Raw genomic sequence first — 25,199 nt, 5'->3', positions numbered from 1 at the left:
CGACAATGCCAACACTGACAATACCGACACCAGTGTATAATTTCTCGCATTCAACTCCTTGCTATTTAAACTGATTTCCAGCTTGCTAGTTCACGTCAATCGTATGTGATTCATGTACCGGCGCGTGCATTGTAACATTTGGCATGTTAAATAAAGATGTATGAATAAGTGAAGGTGATGTTTGTTTGTTTGTATGTATGTATGTATTAATTTATTTCTCGTACACATTATTATTGTTATTATTATTATGAGTGTTCGTTTGGCGCTTTTTCAAATCTTCTCGAAAACGCCATTAACTAAAAATCTTAATATGTCTAGAGAAAATAAATAAGCTTTCAATTCTTTACGAAACAGGGAGTGAACCGGGTTGTGGCAAACTATTCCAAATCATCGATCCAACAATAGCAAAATTTCTTGATCCTATTTTCAATTTAGCCAAAGGAGCTTTTAGCTGATCTAAATCATCTGAACGCAATCCGTTTAGGACGTATTCATATACGTTGTTTGTGTGTCGCTAGTACCTGTTAGTTTTAGAAGGGCGAAACTGACCTTTACCCTTTTACCATTATCGAATTGCGCAAGTTCAAATGCAATAGCGATCCCAATATATTGTACATGATAAGTTGCCTTGCGAGTTTTAAAACTGAACAGTCTGATACTGGATGAATGACGGTAGTGATGAAGATAATGACGATGATATCAATCAGAATGAAGATGTCGATGAGTACGATCATGAAGATGATGATAAAAATAATGGTTAGGATGATGACGACGATGGGTTTGGTGAGATGTTACTTTGATGATCATCGTAAACATAGTTGCGTGATAGATCAACTCAAATTTTTTTAAGAAGAATTGCTATTATTTATTATAATTTTTATTATATTGATTATTGATTATATTATACTGATATTATTTATTATAATTTTTAAACAAATGAATGAAATTAATCATAAATTAAGTAGAAACGTTTTGGTATCTATTGCAGTAAAAATTTGTTTGAAATGTAGAAACATGTTTTGTATGTTGAAAATAATTAAATTAATACTTGAAAAATAAATTTGGTTAAAAAGTTCATTTTGATTAAATTGAAACTTTGTTATAATCTGTAAAAGTGTTTTTTCCCGCAGATCGTAAATTATGGTGGAATAAATATAAAAATAATGCGATAATGTTCATACAAATGATAACAGTTATGATGATAATCATCTTATAGTGATCAATCATAAAATGAACGTAGAAGAAATCGCGTGTCGTCTTTTGCTTTTGACATTTAAACCTCTTACTCTGTAACTCACTAAGCCTCAATATATTTAACAAAAGTTAAATACGTATATGAAAAAAAATGTTATTGATGAAATGAGTGTCATTTCAGGGATGTTAATACTATGACGGTCGTTGTAACCATTTTTATAATTTAGAAAATTGAATAGAAATATAATAAAATAAAATTAAAGTAGATAAATATCATAATAAAGTAGATACTCAACTCACAAACAGATGAAATAAAATATAAACCAAGATATCAAAACCAACTTATTTGGCTAATTGATCATAAGCCAGTATTTCATGTTCTCTAGGCTGTCTTCGTACGCTCAAAAAGGAAATTAATTTCTATAAACATTGAATTATTATAATATTTAATATATTATAATAGAATATATAATAAAATTATTTTTATAGTTGGAAAAACTGATTTCAATAAACCATTTTTGCAAAGTTTTTATTTATTCATGTTTGAGCAATCTTTTCTCCATTTATGAAATTCACAAACACCTCATATTCACTTCATTTTATTAATATATAAGAAAAAATTACCTGAGTGTTTGACCATTCTTAGTTGTTTTTCTATTGTATATAATTGTGTAAATTTTGTAGCCTTGTTAATCATACGGGGCAAAAAATTTGTTGGTCTAAATTTTGTTTTAAGTTCCACCGTGTAAGTGCCTGTGGCAACCGTTCATCACAATCTGTTTGAGAGTCCTCCACTACTTTAGCCAGCCTCGAATTTAACGTACTGTGGAACCTTTCAATCGCACCATTTGAAGATGGATTATAAGGGGACACATTTTACGTCGCTTCATACTTACGTAGCTGCGAATTCTAATTTGTCTGTTTGCTGCCAGTACGGCTGATCTTTGCGGAGGTTCGAACTAACGCCACATTTATTTCCTTCCAACTGTAAACATGCGATGATTCAAGCGATCTTGAAAAAGGATAACTCAGATGCAAATGAGATGAGTAACTATAGACAATCATCAAACTTTTTCTTCATTTCAAAGGTTTTGGAACGTGTCGTTTTGGATTTTCTGACGAAATATTTAAGGTGAAGAATTTAATGCCAATCAACCAATCGACCTATAGACGCTACCATTCAACTGAGGCTGCATTGCTTCATGCATTGTCAAACTTGTTTACGAGTATGGATAATCGGAAGATACTCTTCTTTCTTGATACGTTTTCTGCATTTGACTGTGTTAATCACAACAAACGTTTTGAAAAAGTGCATAATATTTTTGGAGTGTTCGAAACAAAACTTGCATGGTTTGAGTTATACTTAACGGGTTGAATTCAAATTACTTAGCTTACAAAGAAGGCCTCAAAATTGAGGTATTTTATAGATGGAAGTTCCTTAGTACTAAGCTAACTTAAATTTTATTTCCGCATCATACGGACTATGTGTTTTAGTTTGAGGTGTTTTTTAAAATTATCTGAAATGGAGAATTTGCGGTATAAATTTGTTTATTATAATTTTAAAAACAAAAAAAAACTATAATAATAATGAATAATATTAATTTGTTTTTTTCTTGAAAAAAATAGAAATGTGAACCAAAATAGAGCAAAGTCCATTGAGATCAGCAAGCAAGGCATGAAATCGTCTGTCGTCTCACTGAGAGCCGTTTAGCATTTAGCATCAAACTCACTCTTTGCAATTATTTCAAAATGGTTGGAACGCAAGTGTACTTTGATATGTGATTTAATTTTATGAATGAAATTTAATTAGTTCGTAAACAAATATTCCATAAAACTTTGCTAATTTTTTTTCTTTCAAAAAGTTTTTCATATGTGTTATTTGAATGAGTTGATAGTTCAAAATAAAAATTGTTCCAGTTTTGTTCTTCCAAAAAAAAATCATTCCATACCCGAGTACTTGTTAAATTAACACAGTGAACAACTTCAAAAGCAGTAGAACCACAAAACCGCTCAATGAAGGAAGGTGAAAGTGTTTTTGATTCTCGGGAAATAGTGACAGAACGTAGCAGTACTTGAACGTACTCACTCATCCTTACCTACGCACTTCCTTTCGTGACCAACCTTGACAGAATTACTTTCATTAATTTAGTGTTCGTTCAAATAATATTCAACGCATAGTTTTTGAATTTGATTTCTAAATATTCTTTACAATAAGACTAACAAGAGCATTTGTGAGAAGATTTTTGGCGTCTTTGAGAAGATTTGAAAAGACGCCAAACAAACACTCATAATGGAAACTCTATTATTTCAGCTAAAGTCGTTAAAATGAGGGAAAAAAGTAATTAACAATGAAATAATTCAATAAATTAATATTAATAATAATTTTTATAATCAGTTTTTTCCGTATTTCAAACTTATAAATATATTATCCGCTAAATAAAAAAAAATTATTATTTATTTATTAATTACAATTCACTTTTCAATATTTCTTTAGGTTTCAACAACGGTCATGCAGTTGCGTGTAAACAAACGTAAAACAACGCATCCCGCGAATTTTTATCAAATTCTCACAACTCTTCAAACTCGATGTTAAAATGAACATTTAATTTCGTAACAACAAGTCGAATAATTTTAACAATATTTATTTGCAAAAAATTTTAAATGTTCAGCTCATTTATTGTTTAAAATAAAATGAAACTTTTATTCAAACAAAAAAAATTTGGAAATCGGAGATGGGTAAGATTTTTAACGAACAAAATCAATAGGACCGTGGCACTGGTACACAAATTCGCCACCTGGCACTATGCTGGATGAACACTCTTGCCCCTCATTGCATAACTGTGGATCGTGATGATGATGACGATGATCATGTTGGTATTGATGATTATGATGGCTATACTGATGATGATAATGATTATTATGACGATGACGACCATGATGGTGATATTGATGATTATGATGATGATACTACTAATATTTTAATTATTGAAGTGTTTGTAACCGCAAAGTAATTTTTAAAATAGAAATTACATGTATGTTATAATGAAGATCAAAATTAACGATGACGAAGATGCTGATGAAGATGGTGATAATATTCGAATTATAATAATGTCAATAATAATGAAAAGGATGCTACAAATAAGAAAATAATAATGAAAATTTTGCTACTGGTATCAGTATTGTAAATGAAAAACCAATGAACGGCTTTCTATTTTAAATCACTAGAGTAAACAAAGACAACCGTCTTAAAGGTGTTTTATCAAAAGACAACAAAAGACAGCAAACTAGTTTGATATAACATAGATCCTTTCTTACTTCCTTGCACGGATCTTCACACTGGCATGTATTGCATCCGTTGGGATCCTTTTTGTACCCAGTTTTGGGACATTTTGTCTCACATTTCCTTACCTCGCAATTCGTAACTGAATAACAGAAATGGTGTTCGGAGTTTATGCGATGTTTTTCTTTTTCATTTAGAACATTGATAATTTAACATAGTAACGAAGTCAACGAGATTTTACTTATCACCATCATAATTTCCCATTTTTAAGCTTAAAGTAATAGCAATGAAATAACCGCAAAAAGAGCATTTTAACTCACATTTGACACATTCGGAAGTTGGACAATTCTTGTTCTTATCCCATGGGCACGGCAGGTTTTTGTATTTGCATGTGGTTCCTTTGGGACAAGGTTCCTAATGATGACGATGATGATGAAGATGATGATGCGTGTCTAGAAGATGATGACGATGACGACTTTGATAAGTTGGATAACAATATTTATCAAATAAACAACAAAAATGATAATGATAAAACCACTGATTATCATACCGAATCGACGCAAAACCCTTTGCAATATTCACAGAGACATTTTTCAGTACCAGGATCCTGGAAGTAGCGACTGACGTCGTGGCATGGAGAGTTCAAAGGTGGGCAAGGTGGGCATAGATCTGAGGAGGAAATGAGTGGTTAGACGGGATAATAAATTTGTACAGTTAATAGTCGCCATCATCGTCATCTCCCTGACAAACATTTTTATCCTCAGCATCGTTATCCTCCACAAGGTACAGTATAAAATAATAGATTACATCTTAATAATAACAAATTTAATTATAATAGTATTAATGAAAGTCATAAGAAATAACAATATTACTTGCGCTGGAGTATGCAACAGCCACATACAACAGAACAAGCAGCACGGATGATGATGACATGACGATACCGAATCTCTCTGTTGATAGTTTTTGAGTAAAGTTTGATACCGAAAATACCAACACTGACAATACCAACACCAGTGTATAATTTCTCGCTTTCAGCTCCTCGCTATTTAAACTAATTTTCAGATCGTTAATTCACGTTAATCGTATGTGATTCACCTGCTTGTGAGTGCGTTGTAATATATCGTACGTCAGTTAGGATGTATAAAGTGTGTGAAGATGATGTTTGTGTGAATGTTTGTATGTATACATACATGCATACATACATACATAGGTTCGATTGTTAGATTACGTCGGTTGAACTACCTTCTTTTTAACTTCTAATTCTCGAGAGAGATGGAGCAGTCGCTGCTCGCGATCTTGTTCGATTGTTAGATTACGTCGGTTGATGCCAACATACATAGGTACATACATACGTACATGCATATATACACAAATACATACATATATATATACATACATACATACATACATACATACATTAAGCGCCTATGAGAATGTTTTTAATAGGCGCTATATAAATGATCATATAATAATAATACATACATACATACGTACTTGATGTTTGACGGTTCAGTGTCACTCATCATGTTTTGGTTTTAACATACATACATCCATACATACATACATCCATACATACATACGTACACACACACATTTGATCTCTTTCAAAAAACAATATGACATAAATAAGTTGTTGTTAATGATTAAACTGACTTGAGAGGCGACATATTGCTTAGATATCTACAAACTTAAAATAACCGATGTGATTTGAAAACGATGATGAAGAAAAAAATTATAGTGATGATGAAGAAGAAAGTTAGAGTGATGATGATGAATATGATGGTGATGATGTTGACGGTGATCACAAAGATTGTGATTATAGCGAGTATGACAAAAATTCTAAGGATGATGATAACGAAGATAATATTCACGTTTATTAATATGATAAAGATTATGACCTCAACCTATTCATTTTTTTTAATGGGATCAGGTTTATTGATTGGAAAAAAACGATGTTAACTTTTCTCCTTCTTATCCTGATCTGAAGTAATTCACTGAACATCTGTTGCTTGCAATAAATTTTTTTTTTGCTTGCAATTAAATATGCATACCTTTCTGTTGTACAGAAATGTTATGGGATGATTTTAAATCAGTAAATGAATAATTGAATAAATAAATAAGTTAATAAATCTTAATAAGTGAATAAAATTTATGTTAATTTAATTTTTCACAAAAATGTATTTTTTGTTAACCTCCAATCTCAGATATGCAATGCTTAATTCAAAAACAAAAGTATAGAAATTATTATTTGGAAAAAAATTTGACTCTATAAATTTTCTAAAAAAATCATTGTAATCATTTTGATAATTTAGAAAATTGAATAAAAATATGAAAGAATAAAATAAAAATAGATAGATATCATGATAAACTAGATACTCAATTCACAAACAGATGAAATAAAATATCAATCAAGACATCAAATACAGCTTTATATCGGATATTAATAAATTTTTATTGAAACCTACTTTTTAATATTCGTGGCAAAAATAAACTCGCATACCTGTTCAACATTGAACTATCTAATACATGAATTTATGCAAGACAATAACTGATGTTTGTAACAATAAATAATAAATATAGTAAAAAAAATAAATAAAATGATAAAAAAATCAATTTTTATTGATACCTATTTTAAATATTCGTGACTAAAATAAACTCACATGAAACTGACAGAAAGTAATAAAATGGTAATAAGCATCGATGGTAACATTATTATTATTATTATTATTATTATAGAACTTTGTGAAGATTTCATTTACACGGTGTTGAGGAATATTTCTTGCGATTGGCTAGGATATTTTTGCATTTGACGGTGGAAACAAGATCAACTCTAAACTTTATACCATCTCACTGATAGAGTTTTTTTTTGGAAATGTTGAAAAATTTTGTATCATTGTCGTTCACATTATATCCAAAAAACTTTTGAAGCATGTCATATTTCACGTGTAGGCTTGCAATGGTTATAAATCCGCTGAACTTTTTCAGAAATGTTAATTCTTCACAAATTTTTTCTTGCAATTTATTGGATCGGTTACAGAAAACCATTATGCCGGACTATTCAAATTATTTGAACCTATTTAAATAAAACTTAAGCGTTTCTCCTTGGGATGTCTCACATTTTATTTAATTAACTTTACCGAATAATTTATAAAAAAAAAATTATAAACAATTGTTAGTCTTTATCGTGTTGCAAAAATTAAATTGTTTTGAAAGATTGCAAAATTTTACAAAATCACTCGAAACTTACCATGGCGAATAAAATTGTCATCTGAAGCAACTTGTTACCTCGTACCATATTAAACAATGAAAAAGATTAGGCTTAGCCGGCGGAGAGAAGCGTTTTTTAAAAGTTCTGATTTATTCCAACATACATCATATAACCTAATTTAATTTCATGACAAAATTTTACACTTTAAGAAAGATTATGAATTAGTAACAAAAGAGTAAGTTTGTTCACATTTATTGAAACTCCTTTATTCTTTATTAGGAGTTGGATTATAATATTCAATTGTTTATATTAAACACTTAGCCAACAATTTGACGAATGTTTTAATTCTGATCAACATAACATAGTTAACGATTTTCAATGACAGCTTTTAGAACATAAGCTATAAATTGAATAATAAATTTCTAACAATGTGTCAAAGTTATTCCCTTTGTTAAAATTACCCGAACGATAAATTCTAACGGTACCGTTAGCCAATTAGCACACAACGGTCACCGTGTTACATTCAATAAGATAGTTTATCTAACTTGTCTATAATTGATTGTTTGAATTCTGGGTGAAGACATAAAATAAGACGGGTAGCCAATTTGAACATTGATTGAATATTATACTTCCGTTCACTCCATTGATTACATCAAAGTTTATTTGGCGATGTTAAGCGGTCCAAGGGTAATAAATATTATAACATTGATTTCTTCCATCAACACATATATAAGCTAGAAATAATTCCAATTTGCCATACCATTCTCTTGATTCTAGTCAAGTTGTCTTAACATTTTCGAGAAAATATTTACAACATAAAGTTGATTCGAAAAGCCTGAACTGAAATGGCAAGACGAGTAACATTTTTGCTATTCAACGAGACGGAGCAGAGTTACCAGGTCTGCAGTAACACTTCTGTTATAGGACATCCGTTCAAACTTGAGGAGAAAATTGTTGACTTTCCATTTAACACTACACATAACGTAAAACAAAATTCAATATTGAAGAAATCAAGTAAAACAATTGAATATAGGGAAGGAGTAAATCCTACTTATGCAACGATAAGCCAAGACAAAACTCTTAATCTTTCTGAAAATTGTTCAACTTCAAATTATGGAAAGGAACCATTGAAATTATTGTGCACCTGTTGTTCATACGGTGAATATAAAAATTTCAACAACACGAGCAACAGTCAAACAGAATGTATACAAAAAGCAAGAAATCTTCATCGAAACGCCTGTCCAACCTCATAAACAAAAGAAGAAACAGCCTCAACAGTTCGTTGTCAAAATGTTTCCAAGTTGGCACAAATGCAGGCAGCGATGATGCCATCAATGAAATCACATTCACATCTAACGAAGTGAGCAACAAAACTGAATCTAGCTGCTCATGGAACTCTTCAGCTGACACCACTGTAACATTAGTTCCGTTCTTTTCTTCTACAAGTTCGGAAATATTTGAAAGCCTGCAATACATTGATGACGACGAAGACGGAGGAAACGATAATAATGATCACCGTTGTGCAGAGCAAACATCACAAAGCATCTCAACCAACAGCAATTTATCGGATCATCGTATCAGCCACACAAACGACACTAGATCACCAAAGACAACTTCAACATCAGCGGATGCAGCCAGAAATGATTTGAGAAACTATTTTACCGACGCTTCCAGGATAACAATTCATTCCTCAATTTTTCCAAGCAACAACACCTCGAACATCAACTGCAACAACTCAACTGACAATTGTTACGAAGTTAACTGCGACCCGCCTGGCTGCTTGATTGATAACATCTGTACATCTCACGAGTTACATTTTAAATGCCCTTGGTGTGCAGCTGTAAAAACTCTCCAGCCTGGACTTAATTATTACTACTTGTTGAAGCACATCTTCAGCGAAGATCAGCCAGAAAAAATAATAGAAAAACTGGAAACTTGCATTTGTCCAACAGTTGCTGATGGTAATCAGGAAACCGACACAGAAGTGAAAATCAAAAATCCTCTGGCTAGAAGAGTGGCAAAATCTCTCGTTAATAAATTTCGACGTTTGACACAGCAGAATGTTGTAAAAGTGAAGGCTTCATCAAAGCAATGCGTTTTGTAAATAGTGTGCAAACTTCATGCTGTTGTTTCTTTTCATGACATTGTATTTTTTCCAAATTTTTCGTGAAATTAATTTTTCTATTTTGAACGTTATAAAAAATTGTTTAAAAAATGTTAGTTTTGTTAGATATAACAGTGATACACTAGTCTAAATATTAAAACCGCAAGGCTTCATCTGATACGGTACATGCAGTTCATACATTCAAGATGCGTCCCCAATGAGAACGTTGAATGTAAAATGTATAAGCAAAGTGTTTAAACTTAAAAATCTAAATTTTTACCAGTTTAAAAAATTTGGTCAACTTTAACATTTTCAAAGTTTCAAACATGAAGAAAACTTTTAAAAAAGTATAGTTGGATACACGGATATATATCTATGGTTGGATACCAATAACCTGGATTGAAATTACAAAATAAGTGAATTGAAGTCTTGTAATTGGAGCCACAAATTTTGAATTATTTTTTGACGTAAATTCGTACAGAAAAGTTTAAAAACAAAAACAGAATAAATTTAAAATCGTGAAGAAAATGAAATTTTCGTTGTCATTAAAATTAACGATTTTAACTGTCTTCACAATTAGAAATAGATTCTGTTTGTAAAAGTTTTTACGTAAATATTAGCCAAACATTTTATCTTAAATTTAAAAAATAATTTTCCCAAAACTATCAATTCAGCTATTGGAGAAGAATTTTTTAACTTAACATACTACGTTGGAAAAAACAAACGAATCAACACTGATGACATCAATGGAGATGTAATGATCATACATTTTATTGATTCTTTCCAAGTTTTAAAAATGATATAGTAAGATTAATTATAAAAAGGTTAAAGGTCGGTTGCACTCTTGCTAGGTTCAAAACAGCCAACGATACACAGCTTTTGGTCGTTTTCGAACTCGGTCACTGCACGTAATGCGAAACAGATACAGGCGACTTAAACCACTAAGCTATCAAAACGAAGTAATAAGTATTTGCTCTTAATATTTACAAAATATAATAAAAAGATTCAATGTAAAATCAAACCTCAGAGCCATCCCCACCTGAAGATCCAATTCATGAAAAACAACACCAGGCAATTTCAAATGCTATTGCGCTCGAACATGTAACATTGTCATTTGGATTTTTGATAATGGCATCGAAATAGGTAATTTTAACTTTATTAAACTTTGTATCAAGGCATATATTGGCCAGCACTTTTGCAGTGTACCTTGTTGAGGCAGACAACAAACGAAAGAAAATGCCAAAATTGGTATCAAGTTCATTATAATATGAAAACCTTAATATGTAACATTGAAACGCTGTTTTTAATAACTAATTTTTGTAACTTTTGACTGTTTGGTTGTAATACTTAGTTTTATATTTAATTGAAATGTTTTTAATCCAAAAGAAATTAGATTGCCACTACCAAGGACACGTGGATGGCAATCAATCACAAGTGGCTGTCCTCTCACTGTGCTCCAGTGTCAAGTATTCAATTTCTTTCAAAGTTTTGAGAAAGAAATATTTTCTTTAAATTAATGGATGTTTGTTTCAGCGGTTTTTATCAAAGAGGCAATGAGGTTTTTGAAGTGCTGTCCAAACATTATGGGTCTTTGGATGCGGTTGTTGTGGAGAAGGCTAACGTTCCGAAATCTTTTTTGTGGTAATAGTTAAATGATTTTTTTATAAAAAAAAAAAAACATTTCTCTAAAACGTAAAAATTTTCAAAATATCACAGTTGTGAGGGACTACAGCTATTTGAGATGAAAACGTTAATAGAGTTTTTCAAGTCAAGCAAAATAAATTAATCATTAAAAAATTTACTAAGTTTTTTAAAACCTAGTAGATTCAAGTTTAATTCTTTAACTTGTAAGAATTTTAAAAAAACATTTTGAGGTAATGAAGTACATAAATCAACATTTCATATTACCAGGAGTGCGTAACTCTCTGATTGCAAACAATGGAGACAAGAAAAATATGAAAAAAGTGGGTCATACTGCAAAAAAAAATTTTATTGACTATTTTTAAATTCTACTTTTTATGAACTTGAAGTGTGTTATGAAGTTATGAACTCAGTTCAACGAAATGTGACCGCCACACTGGACAGAGAAAATAGAATTGTCAAAGTTTACGTTGCTGTTGAGTACGAAGTGGTTAGTATTTTGAGTTGTAATTCTTTGTTAACTGTGTCTTAAATAACATTGAAATCGGATAATCATAGTATATTTTCCTTAACTAAAAATATAAATGATCCAGGCATGCTTTAGAGCATAGCAATCTTCTTATTTATAGTTGAAAAATTATATTTTCTTCACGGTTCATTCTTATTGGAAAATAATTTTGTAAAAAATTGTTAAGTTTCCAAAGTGCCAACATCTGTTTTAAAAGTTTTCAAATAAATTTAATGTTACAATGGGCAGAAACACCAGTTAGCAACTGGTTATCGGCATATTCAATGTGACGTTATTAAACAAACTAATCTAGTTGGAAAAATACTTTAAACATCATGGCACTTCAACGAATAACTCCATTTGCACACAGTACACGTCATACAAATCTGATGTAAACAAAACGGCCCGTATTAAAGCAACTTTATTTGCTGAAGCAAGCAAGGTTTGTATCAATCTTTTTATTGCATTTTTATAAAAAAAATAACTAAAATCTATTTTAAAAAATGTGTGTTGAGATCATTTGAAACGCTTCATATACTGTTTTAGTAGTTTCTCAATTTATAAATGACATTAGCGTTGCGTAAGACATTTATTTTGAGCTATAATCCTAAATAAAGTTTTCCTGAAAACGACACTGATATTTTTTATATGACAGTACTACCAGGAAAGAGATATTCTAATAACAATCTTGGGTCTAGAAATTTGGAACATTTCAAAAATAACGTTGAAACCAAACGCCACACAACATGATTTGTTAAACGAATATGACTTATATAACAAGAAATACATTATACCAAACAATCCTGGTCTAGATACTTCAATGCTTGTCGTGTGAGTTGTCTATATTTACAGTCGGACCTCTTATAACAAACTTCTATACAACGAAAATCTGTATAATATAAGGAATTTGTTTGTCTCTTGAAATTTTGCATATAAAACTGAAAACAAAAATAATTTTTCTATAACCAACGAAATTTATAAAAGTGAAAAAAAATATCCGACCAGCAAACATTCTATGAATTGATATTAGCCGCGTTTTTATATCCCTTTAATATTTTAGAACTATATTTAATGTTTCTTGTTCCAGTATTCCAGTAATTTTTGCGTATTCCACCTCAATTAATTTCAATGGAATCAGAATCATCGTTGCATGGAACAAACTATCAATATCATTTTAAAAGTTTAATTTTTTACAATTATACCATGTTTTATTACTTTCCGTTATCAAAATAAATGATTAGAAGGTTGTTTTTATTGCGTATAAACACCTTCTAGGCAATATAGAATTTTTTCCAGAGCAAGTTCTATATAACGAAATTTTTATATAACTAATTTTTTCCAGGAACCATCAAAATCGTTATACGGAGATCCGACTGTAATAACTCTTTTTAAATAATTTGATGTTCACTTAAAGCTTACTTAAAATCTAAAGGCGGAAGGTATACGATAAAAATATCCTAGGAATGGCGAATTTGCACTAAAAATGACATGGGCCAGTTGTTCGTTGGAGGTGCTGGAAAACACCTACCATATATTTCAATGCCGGAGGAGTGTGTGCAACCGGAGGAGTGTGGAAACGGATTGATTGACCCTGGCGAAGATTGCGACTGTGGTTCATTTCCAGACAATGTAAAAAGGTTAAAAAAGTTTATGTAAAATCGCAGGCTCAAACTTGTATGTCAAAAATTGTTCAGAAATTTAATTTTTTTTCATCCAGAACTTTATTCTTGATTGAAATGTAGAAAAATAAATTACCGTTTAAATATTTTGAATAAAAATATGGTGCTATTAAATACGCAAAAATACATATTGATCAATCTTTAAAAATGTTTCTTTATTCAAACCATCCAGATCTGTTCCAGGAAATGTTGTAACATGGCAAAGTGCAAGATTTTTGCTGGATATGAATGTGCTACAGGGCTGTGTTGTGATTTGAACATATGCAAGGTTTCAGATTGTGGTTAATCATTTAAATAGCAGATATTTTGATTCATTCAAGTGTTTTTAGATATCATAATAATAATTTTTTGTTTTGTTTTGAAAAAAAAATCAATTAAATGAATTCTAATAAATTCAAGCAATTAACTGAATTGATATTTTTTTTCTTCAAATAAATTAAACAAATGTTGTTTTGTTGAATCATGAAAATAGCACAAACCTGCTAGAGATATTTGCCGGGAGGTGCAAGACGATTGCGATATTGTGGATGAATGCGATGGAAGTTCAAGCCTCTGCAAAGATTTGCATAAACAAGATGGAACCATGTGCCTGGTGAGATATTTGTTGCCTGTCATTAAAAAATTTGGATTAAGCTAACAACATCGCCTAACTATTACAAATCGTACGTTGCTATTTAGACAAAAATCCCCAATAAATATGGTAAATATGGTTCAGGTATTGGTTAAAAAGAAAAAAAGTTTATTATAAGTCTACAATTCTTTCTTTTAATAACATATTTGATATTTTTGTTTTTCAAGTCAACAAAATTTTTAACATTAACAAAAGTACAAAATGAGAGGAATACAGGAAATAATTATTATTTATAGAATCTATTGATGTGTAATACAAAACATTCCTTTTGAAAATAAAATATTTTTTTGAACACTTTATATCAATTTATCGATCAAAACTTAAGATTTATGTTTAGTTGATCGTTTTCAAACTTTTTCATTAACTACTACAGAATCGTTACTTCTTTCTGAACGGCATATGTCTATCGAGAAACAGACAGTGCTCACTGTTATGGAGCGACAACCGCAGCGTGTCGGCTGGTGAAGCGTGCTACCTTCGCAACAAACTCACTACAAACGGATGCTTCAATTGTGATTACGACTCCGAAACAAATATCGCTCAACCTTGTGATTTCAAGTATCTTTTATTAGATTAATCAGAGTTGCGCGCGCTTTCGTGAATCAATTTGCAAGTTTTTTTAACTATGTTTTTTATAACATCAAAAGCAATTTGCAACTTTTCTGACAGAGACAGGTACTGTGGAAAATTACTATGTGCCGTCAGTCACTCTGCCGTTTTAAACAAACATAACCACCATCATGTCGGTTTATCATGCGTATGTTCGTTATTTTACGTTAGGAGCGCAGGAAAACATTTCTCCTACGTTTCAGATGGAACTAGATGTGACACAAACAAGGTTTCATTTCAATCAATGTTTTTCTTGATTATGATTTAGCAATGAGTGAAATTCTTCCTCTTGAAAATCAAATTGAAGTCATAAGAAATTACATTGAAATTGAAATTCGTTAGTTTTTAAAACAATTTGAAACATTTAAAACTTTTCTAACTCAAATGCTTACGTTCCTCACCTATTTTCCTCTCCCCTTCTAGATCTTTTTACTTAAAAAATATAAATTGCATACAATTTAAAAATTGGCTTTGGTAAATATTTAAAATTTTTAGCTAGCAGCAGCCTATATAATAAATATTATATCCTGTTAGAAATTTCAACAGTGAATATTTTTTTTACCTAGGTAAGAAATATATATAGATAAATTATTTAAAATAAAAAAATTCTAACAAGCGTATTGAGGCTCTGTGTAACTTTAGCACTGAAAAAAGTGTAATTTTTTATCTATATATTTTTATTAATATTGTCAAATTTGATTTCAAGGTGTGCTTTCAAAGAAAGTGTGTCCAAAAAGAAGACTCCCTAAAAGAATGGAAGATCTCAGAGTGCACTTCATTGCACTACTCACTCAACAGTTTTCTTCTTTACTTGGTTTTTGACGTTTCACTCACTATATATATGAACATTTTCGATCAACAATTTGGGGCATATTTCCGTCAAACATATTTTTATTCTATTTTACCAAGCATAACCACAATCAGTCCACTGTAATATAAAAAAAAATTATGATAAAGATCATCATCAGTTGCAGTTGTGTCTGTTAAAGTTTAACATTTGACATTCACCAATCGATAGTCTCTGTCTGGATAATTTATATATATATATATATATATATATATATATATATATATATATATATATATATATATATATATTGGGTTTAGACTATCATAAATACAATATTTATAAAGACCACTGCGTTTTCGGCATTATTCAACTTCAATGTTCAACTTCAATGTTCAACTTCAATGTTGGGGCCAGTATCGGTCACTGCAAAAACAATCTTAAACACCAGACCAAAGCTTATAATCATATTGACTTATAGGAAATTCTAGAGTCTGTTTTCATATTCTTACAAATGGGATGTTAAAAAATTCGTGAACGTACACAATTTTTTGTTAGAGTTTAGGTTGAGGTTTAATGGGCGTTCGCGTATTCTGTTTGATCCTGCTATACTGGAGATGGAGACGTTTACTTGTTTTTTAACAATTTTTATTAACTTACTACCGTTTTGCGAACAGCTCTTCCTAAAGAACTTTTAATAAATAAATTTTCGACAATCGATTAGCATTAATAATTATTACTTTTGTCTACAAACGATACCTTTAATTCTCGTTTCTATCTGCCCTTATGTTAATTTTGAATGCTAATTTTAATGGACATTTTTCATATGCATATTCCTTCACTGTTGGAAACGACATTCAAAACAATAAAAATCTGCCATAATTATTTTGTGGGATTTCATCAAATTGATAATGTGATTCAGCATTCAATTAATCTTCTGGTTTGTTTTTCGAATTGCAATTGGAACATGTTAATGACCTGAAAAAATGACTACTATTTTGAAAAATTTCAAAAAGTTGATTATTGGGTGAACATTTTTAGCAAATTATTGAGTTCTATTGAGAACAAATTGAGATTTTATATGACGTAATTTACAATTTTAGATACAAACAAAACATAACGTTGAAAAAATGAAACTTTTGATTTTGATAAAAATTATAATTTTAATTTTGTTTGCAAGTAATAAAATATTGTTTGTTACTAACACTTTCATTTTATGCTGAGTTGTAGACAAGGTGGGAGGTTTGGGGCTGAAGGTCCTGTTGAAAATGGAAAATTTGGATAGGTCTTAGGCTAAATCCGTACATAAATTTGTAAAAATTTTGACTGAAAACTAATTCAGCTCCTTCCCACAACGATAAGATTAAAACAAAACTTCCATGAAATAGTGGTTTAAACAGCGAAATTTGTTAAACAGTTAAACCAAGCTTTTTTAATTAAACAAATTTAAGTTCTTTCCCAAAAGAGATTTCTGGGAAAAAGAGATTTCTACACCACTGTTTTTCATATACACTTACAAAATTTTTTAATATAACTAATTTTCCTTACATCGCAGGTATATCTAATCAAGATGAATTTAATTTGTCGTGTTACGATGGAGCAAAAAAGCCGGTCAGCTCAACTGAAATCAACGGAAAAGTAGTTGCTTAAAAGCTTTTTAAATGTTTTATTGTTTTACAAATATTGCTGTTTTAACATATTTTATTGTGACAAAAATTTATAACTTTTAATTCAACAATTCAATTTTTTAATATGTTCAAAAATATCCAAATTTCCGGCTTGATAGTAGGAAATTTTTGCACATGAGCAAAATTCATATCTTATTATTTTGTGACCCAACTTTGAAAAAACATGTTGACTTCAATTAAATAATCATTTTATTTTAAAAAATTTGTAAACTCAAATGTTATTATGAAATTTAGCAAAAAAAATCATCTTTTATTTTAAAAATTTTTTTAACTCATAAATGTTTTTCTGAAATTTAACAAAAAATATTTTTAAGTAATTTATTATTAAAAGTTGAAGCAGTACGTTTCATTGAAACGAAATGGGGGACTGGTCAAAGGAGAAACAAATAAATTGGTTTGTTGGTCAGAGGAAAAAAATCTTTGAAATATCCAAAAGACAACTTAGAAATCAGATTCGATGTGATAAGTAACTTCTGAGTGTTGGTTAAGTGAATCTTCAGGCGTCTAAAATGATCTGGTCATGTTGAAAGAAAAAACTTTGGATAGGTGTCTGGCTGTTTGACAAAAATTATAAAAGGAAAAAGTTATGAAACAGCCGAGTTTATTACTAGAGATGTTGAAAAATAAACTGATATGAGTAAAATTAGAACGGAAACTGGTTGAGTTATGAAATTTTGATAAACAGGTCCCTGAAATAGCCGTATCAGAAATTTTTACGGCTAGTCTCAAGATGAACCGAAATTTATTTTATTAAAGAATGATGAGAACGAGCGTATCTCAAAACCTGTCTTTTACTAAAAGACAATAAAAAGCGCTGTTAAACATTGTTTAAACGACGTTTCAAAACTAAATAAAATTTTAAAAGTATTTCAGTTTTATTACAAATTAAAACCACAGAACCACCCTTTTCTGAAGATTCAATTCATCAATAATAACAACACGCAGTTTCAAGTGTTTCTGCGTTTGAGCAGGTGATTTTTTTATCATCGAGTTTTTAATGTCATAATTTAAAAAATCAATGTCAACTTAATTTAGCTTTTTATTTTCTAAGGCAAATATTTACGAGCAACTTCGCCGTCTACATTGCCGATGAAAATCACATGCACAAGAAAGTTCATAAACTGGTAATTTGACTTTTATATATAAAAATTTTTTAGTAGTATTAAAACTCTATAAAACCCTATGAAAAGTTGCATTAAAACCCTGCTCATAATTATCCGGGAAAAGTGTTTTAATTAACTTGTAGCAAGTCTTTTATTTTGAGTCATTTCTTAATTTAAAAGAGCATCAGATTGAGGAAATCATTGTTTTGTAAATTTACTTTCGAATCTTCAAATAAATTGCCTGTATAAATAATTTCGCTGCTAATATACTTATGTATATTTGAATTTAAAATAGCTTTTTTAAATTTCTTTTAAATTATGTCAGTAAAGTTTTTAATTAATTCAATAAGATAAGAACATATGAAAATTAGAAGCAATTTTCAATTATAAAAATAATTATAGTAGATAAAAATAATTTGTCACTTTCCAAAAGAAATTAGATTGCCACTACCAAGGACACGTGGATGGCAATCAATCACAAGTGGCTGTCCTCTCACTGTGCTCCAGTGTCAGGTATTCAATTTCTTTTAAAGTTTTGGGAAAGAAATAATTTCTTCAAATTAATGGATTTGATTCAGCGGTTTTTATCAAAGAGACAATGAGGTTTTTGAAGTGATGTCCAAACAAAAAGGATCGTTGGATGCGGTTGTCGTGAAGAAAGTTGACGTTCCAAGATCATCATTTTGTGGTAAATTTGTTCCAAGATTTTTATTGAAAAAAGGAATTGTATGATACATTTTACAAAATGAGCCTAAATGGAGAAAATTGTAACATCATAATGTAATAATGATTAAAATGTTAAATAGCAATGATTACATTTTCAAATGCTCAGGAGTTCGTAACACTTTGATGGCAAGCAGAAAAAATTTGAAAAATGTAAAGAAGGTGAAAAGTTTACTGAAAAATACTTTGGAATATTTTTACAAGATTTTTTATTATCTAAAAAAAGATGGTTCCAGTTGAAAGAAATGTGACAGCCACACTTGATAGAGAAATCAGAATTGTCAAGATATTTGTTGCTGTCGACTATGATGTTGTTAGTACAAAGTATTTACATTTCAGGTCATGTTGACTGTTTCTCTGTCTGTTTGTCCATCTGTCTGTCTGACTGTCTGTCTAGCTGTCTGTCTGTCTACCTCTGTCTCTCGGTCTATACCACTATACGGTCTATGAATATCCATCCGCCAAACAATCTATTTATGAAATCATCTTAGAATTTTATGTGGCTTCATAACTTAATGTAATAACATATTAGAATATTATGAACTCTTTTGATTTTTCGAAAAACTGTAAGTAAGATCATGATCGTAAGATTGAATTAACTTATTAAATATGCTGTTAATTATTACAATTGTTCATTTGATTTAGAACTTTTCACACTAATTTTGCAAATTTTGTCAAAAGTATTTAAACAAAACCATTTTTAGTTGTCATCATTTGACGGTATCCTAACAACTTTTAACTTCTTTCTCATGCAGAACTCGTTTTTCAAGTCGGATGTGAACATCACGGTGGATTTCCTACTGAATGCGTTCATTGCTGCAAGTATGGTTGGTGTTTACTTTTTTGAATTTTGTAATAAAATACACTTTAAATTTTTAGAAAAATTTTTATTCCTGGACATCGTTTAAAAATCAACAGTACTATCAAGAACAAGACATTATGATAACCATTTTGGGTCTAGTAATTTGGGGTTCTCCAAAAATAGTATTGAAACCAAGAGATACATGTGATGATTTTTTGTATAAATTTGAGGATTATACCAATAAATATATAATAAGCAATTATTCTGGAATAGATGTATCTATGCTTCTTACGTAAGTGTCCATTGACTCATTTCATATATTTTTAAAACAATTTCATTAAAAACTAATTAAATATTTAATAGGACGAAGATATTTGACGATGAAACGGTTGGACTTGCAGAGTACCTTTCAATGTGTTCCTTTGTTGCAGCGTTTTGGGTTTCAGTAAATGTTTTTGAAATTAATATTTATTTTAAACAATAACTAAACACTCAAAAGACATTTTAAAAAAGAAATCCGAAAGCATTATTAAATTGATTTAAATTAATATAAAAATCATTTAAAAAACCATTTTATTAATTTTTTATGTATAAACGTCTACATTTACATGAAAAATAATTTCTCAAAAGTTTTAAAACAACAAAATGCATTTATAGAAAAGGAACAAGGGGCGTAAAAATAGCCAGTTGTGCTGAAACGCCGTTAAACTGCTCAAACAAACAAACAACATTTACATGATTCATTTGTTTCGCACTACCCGATTTGGCACAGCCACCCTCATTAACAATACCTCATTACTAAAATATCGTGTTGTACAATACATCACCTAGCTCTTGACTTTTTTATCGTCTTTGACACTGTCAGTCTTGATTTTAATTTTATCGATCAACTTTTACTTGACAATTATTTTACTAAAAGCCTTATTCAAAATAATTTAAAAATTTTATCACTTTTTAATTAGGTCTTTTGTTTGTGAAGTAATATTTTAAACCCAATTTCACACTTAATTAATTTCTAAATCCTTTCATATTTAAGACATGATATAATAAGTCCTGTGTATGAAAATGTTTAATCGAAGCTTCGCTATAGTTTTTGGTTGGTGCTCTTTTAATTATGGAGAGTAATATGCAAAATTTTTTTCGTAATTCACTTTTCTACTATAGAAATGGTAAAAATCTTTTCTAGCCAGAAAAAAAATTGACCGTGGTGTGTGGGGAAAATATGTTACGCAAGCGCCAGAACTGATTTGCAAATTTCGAACTGTCAATTTCGATGTCGAAGATGCACCACAAACTGGAAGGCCGATAGAAGCTGATAAAAACACGACAGCGGCATTAGTTGGTGCAAATAACAACACGTGAGATTTTCGAAAAGTTAAATTTAATGACCACTTGCTTGAAAAGCCTGGGTTTAAACAAAAACCTTGTTACATGGGTTCCAGGGTTCCACTGATATAATGCCCAAAGCTTTGACAGCTCAAATCGAATGCGCAGCCTCACCCACCATATTCTTCAGATCTTTTGTCTCTGAATTATTATTTGCTTTGGTCGCTGCAAAATTTTTTGAACGTTAAAAGGTGTATTTCAAAAGAAAAGGCCAAAAATCACCTGGATTAGTGTTTCGCCAGCAATTACCAAAAATTTTAGGAGCGTGAAATCATGTTAATACCAGAGAGATGGCAAATGGTGTTGGATGAGATTAGCCAATATAAAATTTATTAAAATATTTATTCGTTATAAAAATTATCTTTTATTTTCATAAAAAATTATAGTTACTTTTCGAAAAACCTAATATATTAACGGTGAAAAATTCAGACTTATTAATATTTGATTTTTTAAAACTTTTAGAATTTTATAAATAAGTACATTGTACTTTTAAACGTTTTTATCAGTGGCTCTATTATGCGATTTCCAAACTTTTGTATTACAAATTTATAGTCTTCAGTTATGCTAAGGGCATTTATCAATAAATTTTGTTTATCTTACACAAAAGAAAAATATACGACAGACATGAACATTTTTAAAAGCAACCTGTCACTGGTAACAAACGTTAAAACTAATGAACAAATGCAGATTATTAGGGGAGCCTTCATAACCTCCACAATTATGACGCACGAATTAGGCCACATATTTGGATTGAAACATGATGAGGATGTTTTTGGTTGCGTGTGCAGTAAAGAGCCATGCCATATGAGTGCATTTACTCCGTAAGTTTTTTATCAAAACTTTTTTGCTTTGTATTTTATTTTTGTTTTTAAGGAAAATATTTTACAAAAAATTATTAATTGTGTAACTGCATTTTGACAAAACATTGTTGTAACTTGCCCGATTATCAAGTTTTTTATTTATATTTTTTGGACAATGACGTTTACAAGATTTATGATTCTTTTTCAATATGTAGAAAATGTGCCTATGCTCATTTTTGTTTGTCAAAATTGTTGCTCAACAATATTTAGAGGCTTGGGACAGTTTTTTGTTTAACTACTTAAATGAAAAAAATCTTTTTTTAACATTTTTCCAATGTTGACTCACTCAACTTAGGATTAAGTTTTAAAAATTACAATTTAACTTCAATCATGTTTCATTGTGAATACAGTTAAATTGGTTTTTAATAACCCAAAGGAAAAGTAACACAATAGTCGAAATGACTTGGTCCAGTTGTTCAAAGGAGGTGCTCAACCAAACCTACCATAAACACCAATGTCTTTTCGAGAATACTGCACCATTCAATTGGATTCCTGCCAGTTGTGGAAACGGATTAATTGATGATGGGGAAGATTGCGACTGCGGTTCATTTAAAGAAGAAGTGAGCTTATAACATTTTCGATTTATTTAAATTATCATATGTTTGAATTTTGTTAACGAAATATTTGCTGCTCAAAAATAAATCGACAATCAAAAATGGCCGAGTGCACTAAATATAAAGGATGAAAAAATAACTCAAACAACCAGATCTGTTCAAGGCAGTGCTGCAACACAACAACTTGCATGTTTACTCCAGGCTCGGAATGTGCCACAGGACTGTGTTGTGACTTCAACACATGCAAGGTGTCCGTTTGATACAGTTTTTGAGTTACCAAATATTTTGTTTCAAACCAACACTATCAGATATTCTAATAATAGATGATTGGAAAATGAAAACTATACTATATGTTTTTCCAAACATCGAGGCGAATTTATTTATTAACTTAGAAAAATTCATAAAATGTTTGTATTTTTTCGAACTTGATAAGCTCAAACTCGCCGGAGAGATTTGCAGAGAGGTGAAAGATGAATGCGACATTGAAGATAAATGCAGTGGAACATCAAATCTCTGCATAGATTTATATAAACGAGACGGAACCATGTGCTTGGTGAGTTATTTTTTATGTACATGTAACTGAGTTCACGGCAAAAATACTTTAATACTCAAAAAAAGAAACCAAACGTAATTCTTTACAGTCAGGAATTGAAATAACGAAACTATTGTTATTAACGAAATAAATAAATAACAAAAAATATTGTTTAAATTTCGAACTTAAATTAACAATAGTAATGGCGTTAACAGTACTTTACACCGACATTCGCTTCTCTACCAAAACTTTGTCCACAAACCCTTTTTCCAGCTCACCTGCCCCTTATATAGCCACGCGTATTTCTGAAGCGCATTCCGTCCGTCTAATAATCATAAAGCACCTAACCTCGAACCGTGACACTACAGATTTACAATTTTGATTAACTTGAAACATTCAGCATGTGACTTTGAAAACAATTTCCTTAAATTTACAACTACAATATTTAACACTTTTAACCTACAAAATTTAGCTAAATTAAATTAAATTTAACGGATGGAAACTACTTTAAACAATGTTTCAAGGCAGAAGCTTTGAACAAAATGTAATGAAATTTTTAACCCGAAATTAACGGCTGCTTTTTTCTATAAACAAAAAATCAAAAATATATAAATAACTAAATATAATTATATACATATATGTATAATATAGAACAGCATTTATTTTTTGTTTTGAAAAATTTGAACATAATTGATGTACTGACAAATTGAAACATTTGGCGAGGCCAATCACTAAACTGCTGCACAAACTATTTCGCTACAATATAATAAAAAATTATTTGATCAAGCATCTTAGATTCAGCCGTAGCTCATTATTTTGAAACTCCTTCGTCATCCGTTACAGGACCGATACTACTGTGTGGGCGGCAAATGCCTATCACGAAGCAGGCAGTGCTCGTTGTTATGGAACGACCAAAAGACGGTGTCAGCTGGAAAAATATGCTACCTTCGGAACACATTTCTAAACCACAAATGCTTCAATTGTAATTACAATTCCAAAAAAAATATTGCTAAATCTTGTTCTTTCAGGTTTGTTTTTTATCAGTTTTGGTCAGTATATTTTAAATTTATTTGCATATATTTTTAAAATAATTGTAATAATTATTCCTTCTCAATGAATTACTTCGAATTATCAACGACACACACACACACTCGCACATCCACATCGTCATTCAATGCATCACCCGCATTACAGATGAGATGGATCATTTGCATTTGAACCCAGTCACACAGGCATAGGCAAAACCGTTTCAAGGTTATCGTAGGCCTTAGGCCTTTTCAAAGTCATAGACCCTCCCATTTTTAATATATTTTGTAAATTCCCCGCTTTTCATTGCGATTTGAAATCTAAATAAACATTCCCGAAAGTTAATTATTTATGCAGACTACGTAGTCTCTACGAACGCACCGGAATTACATCATGCGCCTTTGGGCTTTTTTTAAATTTTCAAAAGTAACAGATGTCTGATTTATGTTTCTCTAGCCTTCAAAGGCCCTAGGCATAGTGCCTACTCTGTCTGGTTTATGATGCGGCCCTAAACGTAGGGCCAGGTGCCTTTAACCATTACACTACCATACCACCCAATGTTTAATCATTATCTGAATTGTTTAATTATTCCGGCAGCAATAGATATTGTGGAAAATTGCTCTGTCATGTCAGTCATGCAAGCCTTTTGAATCAATACGACTACGTACATGATGGTACATCTTGCGTATGCCCGATGTATCAGGTTCAACCTTTTGACAAATCTTTTTCATACGTCCAGGATGGAACCAAATGTAAAACAAACAAGGTTAAAAAATTGTTATTCATTCATCAATCTTTGATTACTTAGATGGTCTTTGTAGCCTATTAATTTTTTTGTACGTTTGAAATTGCAGTGGCAAAATTAATCAACCAATTAAATAAAT

General features: G+C 30.5%; 5 protein-coding genes across 5 annotated transcripts; 4 read left to right on the top strand and 1 right to left on the bottom strand.

The window, feature by feature from the left end:
* Window positions 1-3,939: 3,939 nt before the first annotated feature.
* HELRODRAFT_180005 (hypothetical protein) lies at window positions 3,940-5,407 on the bottom strand (the record flags this gene model as incomplete). Its single annotated transcript, XM_009028774.1, has 5 exons — window positions 3,940-4,032; window positions 4,510-4,616; window positions 4,795-4,888; window positions 5,025-5,143; window positions 5,347-5,407. 5 exons carry the CDS (start codon window positions 5,405-5,407, stop codon window positions 3,940-3,942), a joined length of 474 nt encoding a protein of 157 aa, XP_009027022.1.
* A 3,120-nt stretch (window positions 5,408-8,527) lies between these two features.
* Window positions 8,528-9,786, top strand: HELRODRAFT_180004 (hypothetical protein; the record flags this gene model as incomplete). Its single annotated transcript, XM_009028773.1, has 2 exons — window positions 8,528-8,885; window positions 8,999-9,786. 2 exons carry the CDS (start codon window positions 8,528-8,530, stop codon window positions 9,784-9,786), a joined length of 1,146 nt encoding a protein of 381 aa, XP_009027021.1.
* A 2,044-nt stretch (window positions 9,787-11,830) lies between these two features.
* On the top strand, window positions 11,831-12,770 carry HELRODRAFT_180003 (hypothetical protein; the record flags this gene model as incomplete). The annotated part of the gene is made up of 3 exons (XM_009028772.1): window positions 11,831-11,917; window positions 12,306-12,377; window positions 12,591-12,770. 3 exons carry the CDS (start codon window positions 11,831-11,833, stop codon window positions 12,768-12,770), a joined length of 339 nt encoding a protein of 112 aa, XP_009027020.1.
* Window positions 12,771-13,423: 653 nt separating this feature from the next.
* On the top strand, window positions 13,424-20,165 carry HELRODRAFT_180002 (hypothetical protein; the record flags this gene model as incomplete). The annotated part of the gene is made up of 13 exons (XM_009028771.1): window positions 13,424-13,564; window positions 13,787-13,882; window positions 14,087-14,206; window positions 14,619-14,803; window positions 14,915-15,083; window positions 17,197-17,252; window positions 18,381-18,453; window positions 18,866-18,945; window positions 19,011-19,120; window positions 19,265-19,317; window positions 19,382-19,468; window positions 19,860-19,977; window positions 20,074-20,165. 13 exons carry the CDS (start codon window positions 13,424-13,426, stop codon window positions 20,163-20,165), a joined length of 1,380 nt encoding a protein of 459 aa, XP_009027019.1.
* A 2,529-nt stretch (window positions 20,166-22,694) lies between these two features.
* Window positions 22,695-23,274, top strand: HELRODRAFT_128228 (hypothetical protein; the record flags this gene model as incomplete). The annotated part of the gene is made up of 3 exons (XM_009028770.1): window positions 22,695-22,763; window positions 22,910-23,005; window positions 23,191-23,274. Coding segments are annotated over 3 exons (249 nt in total), but the record flags the coding sequence as incomplete, so codon positions are not given.
* Between the last annotated feature and the right edge of the window lie 1,925 nt (window positions 23,275-25,199).

Source organism: Helobdella robusta (assembly GCF_000326865.2).
Source record: "Helobdella robusta unplaced genomic scaffold HELROscaffold_58, whole genome shotgun sequence".
Taxonomy (NCBI): domain Eukaryota; kingdom Metazoa; phylum Annelida; class Clitellata; order Rhynchobdellida; family Glossiphoniidae; genus Helobdella; species Helobdella robusta.
The sequence above is the reverse complement of the archived record's forward strand: the minus strand, read 5'-3'. Positions and strand labels throughout refer to the sequence as shown.